General features: G+C 42.3%; 1 protein-coding gene across 3 annotated transcripts in view; it reads left to right on the top strand.

Moving 5' to 3' along the window:
* kank4 (KN motif and ankyrin repeat domains 4) overlaps positions 1-9,199 on the top strand; it is a 37,255-nt gene extending 28,056 nt beyond the window's left edge. For all 3 annotated transcript variants that reach the window (XM_037249198.1, XM_037249196.1, XM_037249199.1), the window contains exons 2-10: positions 440-503; positions 792-3,866; positions 4,336-4,429; positions 5,361-5,600; positions 5,780-5,864; positions 6,748-6,967; positions 7,041-7,183; positions 7,255-7,455; positions 8,105-9,199. In XM_037249198.1, coding sequence (XP_037105093.1) covers positions 485-503; positions 792-3,866; positions 4,336-4,429; positions 5,361-5,600; positions 5,780-5,864; positions 6,748-6,967; positions 7,041-7,183; positions 7,255-7,455; positions 8,105-8,206 — 4,179 coding nt within the window. In that variant the 5' untranslated portion in view covers positions 440-484 and the 3' untranslated portion in view covers positions 8,207-9,199. The remainder of the gene's footprint in view (positions 1-439; positions 504-791; positions 3,867-4,335; positions 4,430-5,360; positions 5,601-5,779; positions 5,865-6,747; positions 6,968-7,040; positions 7,184-7,254; positions 7,456-8,104) is intronic.
* The last annotated feature ends 3,573 nt before the right edge of the window (positions 9,200-12,772 follow it).

Here is a 12,772-nt window from a genome sequence, read left to right as displayed (position 1 = left end):
TTAAGCGCCCAGAGAAGTCAGGAATGCCGATGCTTTTCTTTCCTGGGACATACAGGGAGGAGCGGCTGCTTAATGAATGGTTGTCGTGGCAACGGCCACTTGCCGTGACATTCGATGCAAACCGCTGTCGGAAATTCGATTCATTTTCATAACAGAAGTAACAATAGTGCTCCAGATGATGTACAATTGTCTTATTTTACGCTTCAGCATGTAGCAGTCAATTTGATTGATTGCCTTACACAACAAGTACTGTCGAGTACATGTCGGCTTATTTCAGTTCTATTTGACTAATTGCAGCCCATTTTGCACCTTCTATTACCCAATATTGCATGAAAAAATATGTGGCCAAAAACGCACACTTGGCTTGAAGATCTTTTCATTTTTTTGTAATTATTTGAATATTTTCTCAAATGTGTCTGTTTTTCTTGATTTTCTGTAGGCTGCTGCGCCAAAGCGTTGTCGATGACTGAGATCTCTGCATCCCATGATGGACAAAAAAAGTGGTGAGAGTCACAAGTGATGTTTATGGGAATGGATATGTATGATTTTGGTACAGCTCGTTGAGCACATCATGAAATCCTGGGAGATATTTGTTTTCATTTGATGACACACAGCACGTGCTGTAGAGCAAAAGAAATCATTTATTCTTCCTGTTGTGGCCAGAGGCAGCTAAAGATCTATTTGTCAAGAAATAACTTTTTATTTCCAGTTTCCAGTTTGAGCTTGACTTAGCTAGTTATCATGTTGGAGGAAAGCTTTGACTAATTGTCTGTGCTATTTCCCCCTCCCAGCCAATGGCTTTCAGACAACGGCCAGTGAAGGCGGTGTTCAGAGAAAGCAAGTGCCCTACTCTGTCGAAACTCCTTATGGCTTCCACCTGGATTTGGATTTTCTCAAATATGTGGATGATATTGAAAAAGGCAATACCATCAAAAGAGTCCACATCCAACGTCGGATCAAGGGTCCTCCTAAATTCAGTACACTACCCAGAAACTTCAGTCTCCCAGGGCATGGGATCCGTCCAGCCCCTAAGGATAGCCCATGGTCTGGGACATCTACCTTGGGACCAAAACCTAAATTACGGCTAACAGAGGTTCCGCAGATCTCTGATCTGAAAGCAAACGAAGTGGGAACTTTAAGCCGAGCGACAACCAACCAGGCAGCCAATGTTGTTTCAGCTCGACTTCGAGATGAAGGACTTCTGGGCTCTCCGAGTATCGAAGAGAAAATGAAGGGCACTCAAATGCGTCCCAATTTGCTTCGAGCGTCAAGTATGCCCGTCACGTTGCAACAACGGAAAGGTTCTGACTCAAGTAGTCCAGACCGTATTGTGGGAACGCCAGAGAACGGTTCAACTGAAAATGTTTTTCGAGCATCACCAGATATAGCAGAAAGAAGAAGCGCTCCCCAAGAACGAGTGGGAATTCACCAGCAGATCACGGTGGCTTTGAAGCGGGTCAGAGAGCTTGAAGAACAGGTCAAAACCATCCCTGAACTCAAAGCTCAGATCTGCTCTCTAAGGTTGGAGAGGGAGCAGCTGCTGCGTCAGCTTCAAGCCCAGCAAAAGGCCCAGGCTGCAACTTTAGCATCTAAGACGGCCCCATGTGATGATGCCCAACCACAAGCAAGCAGACAAGGCTTTAATTTGTCCCTGACGCCACAACCTCATCAGAATATAATAACAAGAAAGGAAAAGAAACAGGGGAGCTCAGAGGCTAGCATGCTTGAAAAGGAGGCGTTGGTGAAGAATGTGGCTCAACGAGAAGCCATTATTCAGTCAGAGCTCCCAGAAATATGCCACCAACACAAAGAGACCGTAGGTAGTCCACTTGAACACGCAGGGCAGGACGAAGGCAATTCAACCGAAGGAGATCGTTTAGGGAACTCCAGTAGTGTACAGCAAAAGCTTGTATTACTCGAGGCTAAACTTCTCAAGGCTAGTCAGGAACTGGAGAGAACTAACGATATGTTGAAAGAACAAATAGTGGAGAACCAAGTGAAAAATGAGAAACTACTGCAGCTTAGCGAGGGAATAAGAGGAGAGGTGTCTCCAACAGAACCGCACAGCAGACCCAGAAGAGAAAGTATAGACACAGGGACAGAGACTGACAGAGTAGACTATGCCAACCAGGAAACAGAGACAGAGTCACCCGGTACAGTCGATCAAGGAACTGATACTGAAAGAATCTGTATTGCATTGTCCCTTCCCATACCAAGATCTGGATTGATCGATAAAGAAACGGAGACTACCATTGTGGACACTCAGGACAAAGTGACAGAAGTTGCGTCAGAATTATTGGAGAGTAGCCCAACATTGCCCGTCGTCAACAGCATGGAACAGGCTACCGTCACTGAAATAGCCACCAAAAAGAATCAGACGACTGAGACAACCATCGCTAAATTAGAGGAAGACACGGACTATCCACAGAGGTCAAGGGCCAGCAGCGTTGATAGGGGGACAGAGACGGAGAGGGTGGACACAGTGGACAGGCTGACAGAGACGGATGTAGCGCAGATGAATGATCAGCAGACTGAGACAGAAGTGGAAAGACCTCAGAACAACAATTCAGTCAGAAATGCTCAAACAGAGACTCACGACGATGAAATTACAGGCAATGAGTGGAATGAGGATAACATTAGGCTCAGTGAAAGTGAGGAAGGCAAAACAATAAATGAAAGAATCCAGGCAGAGCACAGAGGCATTGAAGCTGTTACAGAAAAAAGTGAGGCTTCAGATTCTGAGAACCAAACCCAAGAAAGTAGAAGATCACAAGTTGGAACAGGAGAACTAGCAGAAGCTGTCACAGACGTAAACCTCGTGCAAAATAACTCGGAAACGAAAGCAAAATTACTTTCAGGCAGTGTTGAAACACACACTTTAGGGAGTACTGTCACTGTTGAAGTAGCATCAGAGCGAGCCTCTGTGAAGACAGGAGTTCCAGTAAGACCTCAGAGAGGTCGTAGGCCATCCGCAGATCAGTCACAACCGCCTGCTCAGCCTCAAGCTACTCCTGTGTGTCCCCGTAGGGGATCGGATGAAATTCAAGGTCATCCTCCAAAGGCCTCTGCAGAACTCTGTGACCCACAAGTCAAACGCCAATCCCCATCTCAGGCTCAGTCTGTGGACAACACGACAGACTTAGCATGTGAGAAAGAATCCCAACGGCAACCTCAAAGTGACGTTCAAAGCCTATCATCAGGCACCAAGGAAGTCCAAACGCGACCAAAATCGATCCAAGCTCCATCTAAAACTACAAGTCGCCGGGATTCAAAGGAGCTGAAAGCAGCCACGAGAGGATCGCAACCTTTAAGACGTGGATCCGGCGACGGCCGCACACGCCGCTCGTCGGGTGACGCCCAACCTCAGTCTGGAAGATTGTCCGATGAGAGTCAACCGCTTAAGAGAGAACCTGAATCACAAACGTTACGCAGAGGCTCCAGCGAAACAGTTCAGCACCGCAGTTCCGCTGAAGCCGCGGCGGCCTCACGTCGCGATACCGACGAAGCTCAGCAGCCGCGCAGAGGCTCGAGCGAATCACCCACTTCGCCTGCGGCTTTGGGTCAAGTGGTAACCCGGATAACGGGGCTTCTGGGCGAGCAGTGGGCTCAGTTGGGGAGCAGCTCCGGAGCGCAACCGTCCGTCAGCCAGCAGCAGCAGCAGCAGCAGCAGCAGCAGCAGCAGCAGCAGAGCGCCACGGCAGAGACGGGAAAGGGCGCCTCGGCCAAGCCTGCGGGAAAAGGCGCCGGGAAGCCTGCCCCCTCCAAGATGAGCTCCATTCAAAGTCAGTTGGTCAGTTCCCTGAGTGTTCTTTCTGCCTTTTACTCACCAAGCCAAAAAACTGCTGGCAACAAACAGCAAGATCAAGGTAAGCCCAATGTCATATCACGTGACCACTGTACTGTGTACAATCCACCGGCCCCTTTCTAGATTGATAGCAAACAACGCGTGTGTTTTTCATGAAACAACGAAATGGATTGATTCAACGGCAGACATCAAAGCCGTGTCTGCCGTTGCTCCCTTGATGGCTCAAACGTTTCTTTATGGCCTGCGAGCTGAAGTTAGCACATGAGTTCATTTGAAGTTCAGTGAAGAGACACAATGTGTCCACCATGCATGTGTGTGTGTGTGTGTGTGTGTTGGGGGTCAGATACACCGTGCATGAGCTCATTGTTATGTGTCGAATGATTTGGTTTTCGTTTGCTATTTGGCAACACAAAGGAAGGAGGGATGGATGGATGGATGGATGGATGGATGGATGGATGGATGGACAAAAAAAATGTACTTTGAACCCTGTAATTACTTTCCCCTCTCTTATGTTGTGCCCTTCTCCCCAGGTCTCAAATCTATTATGAAGAAAAACGGGGACGCTGACAAGAAAGGGAATAAGGGAAGCAAGAAAAACCTGAAGTTTGTCGGAGTGAATGGAGGGTAAAATCACTTTAATCAGTGTCCAACATGTCTGTGGCTGATAGCCTCATTTAGGTTGCACTCGTGCGTGTATGTACATACTGTATGTCTTTGTCTGATTGATGGCATCATAGCCTTTCTCCATCCAGATGTTTGCATAATTGCACAGAATATCCAAATGAAGAGATTAAATTCATTGAACAAGAATGAATGAGTTGTGCTCTCCCACGCCCACCTCGCTCGCTCTCTCTCTCTCTGTCTCTCTCACGCTCTGTTCGTGGATACACATTTGTGAGCAGGTAAACATACCATAAATAGAGCTTTATTTACCTGCCTGGCTCGCGGCAAAGGATGCTTTGGTTGTGTGAGCCAACGTTGTATTAAACAAGCATCTCACTCACTTCATTTCACAGGAATGACCTTTGCTGTGTATCTAACCTGGGCCCGCACTGGCAACGTTAATTGCTTTCATATTAGCATTGGCGGCTTTGCTTTTGCTGCGATGTATATTTGTTCAAAGACTGTACACGTGCTCAAATTTAGCTTGGACACATCCTGCAAAGCCCATGGTGGACAAAATGTTATCTGTTAAGATGTGGTGGTAGAGGCTGGCAAAAAAAAGCCAAAAGCACTAGATATCCAAGTCAAAACATTCTATTTCAAGAGGAAAGAAAATGGAGGCTGTTGGAGCTCAAAGCACTCAGTGGGAAGACTCAGCCCAGTCAAAGACCGAGCTGACACGAAATAACTAACGGAAGCGAGAGCTGATTGCAAGAGACGTGACAAACGTAGATGACAAGAGAGAAGGCGCTCGAGAGTGACACCAAGGAAAAAGCTCGTTCAAATCATTAGAAACTTGACAAGAATCAGTCGTACATGAAAGCTATTAAAGGTGGATTTGAAAGGCACGTTTTGGAAAGCAATCACGATTGTGCCCTTTCCTGCCTGCCAGGTACGAGAGCACGTCCAGCGACGAGTCCAGTGGAGAGGAGAAGGCCAAAATGGATGTTGAGGGGGGGAGCTTAGAGGCAGAGGAGAAAGAGAAAGAAAAGGAGGCGACTTCAGCAGAAAAGACTGAGGAGGAAGCAGATGCGCAGAACAAAGATGCGGAAGAAGGTGCAGTGGCCCCGGCACACAAAGACCTGCTGGATCCCCACACCAGCCAGGAGCTCCTGGGGGAAGAGGCTGAGGGGTGAGATACATTCCATATCTATCTATCTATCTATCTATCTATCATTCACGTCAGCGTGGCTGTGGGTGGCAAAACACAAGTCATCTTTTGTTTCTATTTCACACTTCTTTGAATAATGACATTCAAGTTTAGCCCTTGATTGTCTATCATGAAAACCTTCTCCTGGTCTTTTATTTCAGAGAAAAAGTTGACAAGAGCTTTATAGATGCTTGCCTTTATGTAAAGGATCGCATGGAGGAGGTCACATCTCCAGATAAAGAAATGGTAAGGATTTGAAATCATCAATTGAACTGGTCTTCAACAGGTTTTCTTGTCGCAAAGAAATGTTGATATGTTGATTTCATGTCTCCCTAAGCCTAGCTTTAAACCCTAGTTTGAAACCCTAACCCGAGGTTGCAGTCTGTTTGAACTACTCCCCTCCGGACGGCGTTATAGAGCTCGGTACGCCAAAACCAGCAGACACCGAGACAGCTTCTTCCCCCAGGCTGTTGCTCTGATGAACTCACACCACTCATAGAGTCTCAGAGGCATTACTGTGCAATAACATCCTGCTCTTCACACCTTTTGAATTTGTCTACACTGTTTTTGCCATTATTCACATGTCCTGAGTGTTGTTAGTCACCTATATGTTGAACAGAGGGTGTGTTTTACCGAAGTCAAATTCCTTGTTTGGCACGCTCAAACATGGCGAATAAAAACTCTTGAATCTTGAATCTTGAGTATGAAACCCTAAGCCGAGCTTTAAACCCGAACTAGTTTGAAACCCTCACCCTAGTTTGAAGCCCTCACCCTAGCTTTAAAGCCTACTTTGAAACCCCAACCCTAGTTTGAAACATTGTACATGAACTCTTTCTCCAATAAAGCTTGCTTTCTTCCTCTCCCAAACAGCCATTTGGAATGGAAATGCATGCCACGTCTTGGAGTTTTTTCTTCTTCTTCTTCTTTCTGCTGGCAAAAAAAAGACCTTGTCATGTCTTGTCCCTAATTACATTTTTGTAAATGTAACTCAATCGTATCTATTTAAAGACAAAGCCTCTGGCTCTTTGAAAGGCATAATGTCGAGTCATATGATTCACTCCTCAGGTGCTCGGTATAAACGGAAAATGATAAAGCCGTCATCTCCTTTCCTATATTTCTCTCCTCTCAGCGTCAGGTTTTAGTGGTCCTCTACCAGGAATGGTTCAAAGTTTCCAGTCAGAAAAGCTCGCAGGCCGATACGGTGCGATTCTACCTGCGCCGAGTGGGCTTGACCACACCGACTCTCCTGCCATATGTTGTTAACCTGACGGACGGCAACGGTAATATGGCTCTCCACTACAGTGTGTCGCATTCAAACTTCCCCGTGGTCAAACTGCTGCTTGACACCGGTGGGTGAGCCACAAATGGACGCTCCCAGTCGAAGGCCCCGCAGCAGTTCATTTTCAACGCGTTTCTCTTCAGGACTCTGTGAAACCGATAACGTGAACAAGGCAGGCTACACTCCGGTGATGCTGGCCGCACTGACAGCTGCTGAGAGTCCCGACGATTTAGAAGCGGCGCAACAGCTCCTGGGACTGGGTGATGTTAACGCACGCTCCAGACAGGTGAGGAATTTCCTTCTCCATGACTTGTTCTTCTTCTGTCCTCTTTCTTCAGCTCTCATTTGAATGTCTAGATGGGTCAGACAGCCCTGATGCTGGCCGTGAGCCACGGCCGCCTTGCCATGGTGAAGCTCCTGCTGAGTTGTGGCGCCGATGTAAATGCTCAGGATTGCGAGGGCTCCACAGCCTTGATGTGTGCCAGCGAGCACGGCCACACTCACATTGCCCGCCTGCTGCTGGAGACGGGCCGCTGTGACACCAGCCTCACAGATAAGGTACCACAGCAGCGACTTTATCACCAGCGCAAATACAACATCATGTGTCAGATCATACGAAAGGCAGTCCATCTTATTTTCGCCCGGCGTCAAGGCGCTGCACAAAATGACCGTCAACGGAGCAGAGCTATAATCCTTAGCATATACTCTATTATTGTCAAGGACTTACACACTAATGATACAACTGTCCTGTGCAGAATAGGCCACAACAATTTCCTAGTCGACATTGTAGACCATGTCGGCTCGTTTGAAGCAAAGAAATTGCAAAAATAAAAAAGCTCTAATTAGATATAATGAAATGCAAGTGGTGTCAAATCAAAAAAATCGGATGTACAGGTAAACATAAAATATACAACTTATTGCGGTGTTCATTTCTGTGTGCATTATTAAGTGCATTTCATGATGAAGTCAATTCAGCAAATGTTTAAATGTTAAGTTAACTTTACATGCATTCAAGTGTTTTGCGAATGAATTTGTCTGTCCCCTATACTAATGCAAGTCAAACCTGCACAGTAAGTAGCACGACGACTCCTAAGTCATCTCTTGCACAAATGAGAATGCTCAAACAGCACAATACTGCCACCATGAGGAGTAGATGGTTTACTACATGTACTTGGAAAATAACGCCTACATTTTGTGCTTGCGCCAGAATGGACAGACCGCAAAAGAGGTGGCAGAGGGAGCTTCCCACACAGATGTTGTTGACCTAATCAAGGCCCATGGCCAGCCTGAAGACAAAGCTGGGAAATGATGCCAGCACTCTCTCTCTCTCTCTCTGCAAATGTGCTCTCTGTGGCTGCACACAAGCAAACTTTGGAGACACTCAAGCATGCCCAAACTTTGTTCCTCCACATTGCAGCCAACACTTTGCCTGGGGTTTCCATAGATATGCTGCATCAACCACCCAGTGGACACCACGAGAATCGCCTTGATTGATTCAACAGGTCACGTGACAGTGAGAGGAATTTCCAATCGGATGAGAAAGATAACTGCTGCCTCTTTATAATACTCTTCAGAATTCAAGCATAATACTAAGCACAGAATCTACCTTTTGAGTAAATACGTATATACAGTATGTAAGATATTCACCGTGATATTCAGCATTTCCTTTTTCTCTCCATTAACATATTTTTGAAAGGTAGACATCACAATATTTCATCAGATTACAAATATATTCAAACACAGAGTCTGTATTTTCTACTATGTTCCTATTTTTATTTTTGTAGATATTGTTTTGTAAATACTCAATGTCCAGGCCTTTAGCTGAATTATTCAATCAACTTTAAAATAACAAGAATAATATAATTGTTTCCCATCACCCAGCTGATATTTTACATGTATTCAGTGTCTTATTTTATAATAATAATAATAATAATAATAACAATGAAATGTGATTTGCGTGTGTATGTGTGTGTGCGTGAATTTCACAAGAAACACTGATGTTTCAATCTACGATAGTGTCGGTAAAACAAAAAAAAAAAGTTCAACAGTATAAAATTTATTTTATAACTATTATTGCTGCTGTCGGGCTGAAAACTTGCACCTCTAAAAGAGTCACTGTTCAGGAGAATGGCATATTTGTTCAACCAATAATGTTGCATTACACAGAGAGCAAGCCATTGTCAAAATAACAGCCACATGTGTGGAATGGCCAACAGTCTAGATTTTTGAACAATATATCAAATTGACCAAATCGTGACTGAGAAGGTTTCGGCCCGACGGCTGAGATATAGCGCTCATATTTCAAAAGTACTAACTTAATTGACTTTTTTTTTTTTTTTTTCTTTGTATTGTGCAGAAATGCCATACAGTTGGTTGGTTTGTTTGTTTTGTTGGCTGTCAACAGCTGTTTATGACACTCCTCAGCGCAAATATTAGTCATTCTTTTTCTTAGGCTATCCAATATAGTGAATGTATGACTGGCTTATGCATTCCAAAATATTAATAATAACATTAATAAGCAAATGTAGCAATGATAACTAACTCCCAGTATCCATGGCAGAGATGAACTTTAATAATTGCGTTTGATCTGCAAAACTTGAGACTGTATATAGAGTATATGAAAATGAGCACATTGTTTAACTCGTAAGGAATGTTAAAGAATCTATAAAATTACGAATGAAACTGAAGTTGAGTCATGTCATATGTGACTGTAATGTAGAGGTGAGGCTTCTCTGTTATGCTCTTTAAACAAGCCAGTATTCCTTCAATTTCTCCAAGCAGGAGTCTGATAAGACATTTCCACCCTATTTTTTATCATATAACAAAGGTTTGACCTTGGTAAAAAAAAAAAATCAACAAGAGTGTTTTCTTACTAATGAATCGGATTTTAACACAAACATTTCACCACACGTCAACAACAAAATAGTTCTCTCATGGTGACTCCAAACATTCAGTGCTTTGTACAAGCTAATATGTATTAATAATCGTGCTTATATGAAAACACATTTGTAGGCTTATAAAGAGTTATTGGAGGACATCAAATATGTTAATACTATCAAAGATATACTGTGAATAACTAAAGTCGGCAACGCAAATGATTTTCACGGGTGGCAATCACACAATCATTTGAACATGATGTGACACATAACTATTGTCTCATTTGTGGTTTTGTGTATCAGTGCACAAATGATATGAATTTGGTGCCTCTCATCTTTCCAAATATGCTTACATTTGTGTTGTGACAAGACGTTGTATCTGATCTTCTGTGCCATTCATGGTCTCTATGAAAATGTCCAATCCATGTTTAATCCGGTGTGACGTGCTACGTACTACACTACGAAGGTTTTGCTGCCAAAGACTTCTAATTCACAGGAGTTAAATATGTATTTTATTTGTTCTTGTAATGCCAGCCAAACACATGTATATAAAGTCTTGTGAAAACTATATAACCTCTAGCGTCAAACAATATGCTCAACGAATAATATGAAATATTTATTTGAAATAATATATATTTTTACCATATCGTAAAGTATGTACGTATGCATGGACAATTTATTCCAGTGATTGACCTTTGACATTGAGGAGTGGCTAATGATCTTTGGAGTGAGTGGTGGCTGGTGTAGTATTGGTGACTCTTTCATGTGCCCTTCCATGTTACCAATGACACGTTACATCTATTAAAAGTATATTGAACAGAGTACGCTGAAAAGCATTGAACATAATAAGCTATATCTTTATGTATTATCTCAATGAGCTGATATGTTGGAAAGCAGAAAACTATTTCACAATAAATATAAACTTTAAAATACTCCCCTTTTTTTGTCCCATTTCATTTATAACAGAACACCATATTATCCAGGATCATAATGGTTTTACTGAAGCCTTTTCTTCTTTTGATAGTACTACTACTAAGAATAATCGTTAGTGTATCACATGACTGGAGAAGTAGCCACAGGGTGGTGCAAACTCTTCAATAGCTGCTTTATATATAGTTTGTCGGGGTATTTGCGCCACCTTGTGGCAACAGAGTTCTTGTGGATTTGAATAATACCAAACATTTTAAGATTCAATCACATCTACAGGCTCAGCAAGCACTTAAATCAGAGAGGCGCAAGCACAAAAAATAAATAAATATATATATATATATATATACACTACCGTTCAAAAGTTTGGGGTCACAAAATTGTTTGGGTGACCCCAAACTTTTGAACGGTAGTGTAAATATTATTATAATAAAATATTATGAATTAAATATTATAAATCATATTTTATATTTGTATAAGATTATATATAATCTATGAATATAAGTATACATATATATTATAAGATTTTTTACACAGAAGATTATATATATAATCTATAAATAATTATCTAAATAAATATATACACTACCGTTCAAAAGTTTGGGGTCACCCAAACAATTTTGTGACCCCAAACTTTTGAACGGTAGTGTATATATATATATATATACACATATATATATATATATATATACACACACGTATATATACGTATATATGAGGTTAAAAATGGTTCGAAAAAAACAGCAGTAGGTAGAGAACAATTTTTACGAATTTAATATATCAATATATACTGTAGAGATATTTATGAACAGATTGATTTCATAGAAACATGAGTGAGACCATTTTGGCATACAGAACAGACAGTCAATGTAAGCAGAAGAAATTGCTAAGGTTTAATCTTCAACAGATATCGCCGCACCAGTTAATCTCATCTGTCCTCCTCCAGACACGGAACACAGAAAGACAGAGGGTCAAAGTATACAGGAGCACAAAACAAGGCACCAATAAATTAAAAATGAGAACCCCCTTTCAAATGTACACCCACACAACAACAAAATCTATTCAACAGAATTAAATACAGTATGAACATAAACTCTGCAGTCCTGTTAAAAAGCAAAAGAAATGGAACAGACAACAGAAAAAAAGTCAAATAAAACACTTTGGCAGATTATTCATTTTAGTTACAATCAAGTAGTAAAGAAATCCAGTGTTCTTGTGTACAAATAAATTCATATACTATTCTACACTCGTCCACCCCACAGAGGTTTATGTACAGCTTTCCTTCTTTCTTTTTCGAGATACATTTAAAACACTATCAAAAAGTTGTATGAAAACTATTTACAAGTCACAATTCAAAACCATTGGACTGTACGTATGTCTGGACGAGCTCTCTTCCCCCCTCCCCTATCTTCTTTACACAGTGCAGAAGGCTTCTTGAAAAGTTTTTGTGCAACAAACAGCATAAAAAATGTCCACTGAATGTCTGTGGAATGAATGGAGGACCCCCTCCCCAGACCTCCCTCCCTTTTTCTGTAGACAATGTCAGAAAAAGATTTTCCAAAACAGCTGGAAGAGCCAGATGAATCAATACGGATATTAGCAATTCCCCCAATCATGTCAAACCCAATTATGGCGGTCTTCTTTTCCATAGCAGTAGAATTGTACTTCCAGTATTGCTAAACAGAAATGTCATTCCTTGAACTGGTAATCGTTTGAGATAAACTGTTCAAAAATGGGCAATTCGATCATTTACAGGCTGAAATGATTCATTTGGAGTTGAAATAAAAAGAAACACGGTATGAGATACGACATCATCGTTGCTTAGGTAGAGTTACAAAAGCTGTGTCGAGATCATTTTGTGGTCCAAAACGCAGGAGAAGGAGGGGCGGCTTCTCTTGGAGTGTCTTCTTGACAGCTTTCGTGTAGTCTTTTTGGGAGGACTTTTGCGTTTTGTCTTTTCCCTTCTTATTGTGCGTCTACCTTGATGGCAGTGATAGCCCTTGCAAAGAAAAGATGTTGATGCGAGCATGAAGATGGGATGGCAAGAGAGATTGGAAGAGACTATCAAGGTG

The sequence above is a fragment of the Syngnathus acus genome, chromosome 4 (assembly GCF_901709675.1).
Source record: "Syngnathus acus chromosome 4, fSynAcu1.2, whole genome shotgun sequence".
Lineage (NCBI taxonomy): Eukaryota > Metazoa > Chordata > Actinopteri > Syngnathiformes > Syngnathidae > Syngnathus > Syngnathus acus.
This window is presented reverse-complemented; position numbering and strand designations above follow the sequence as displayed.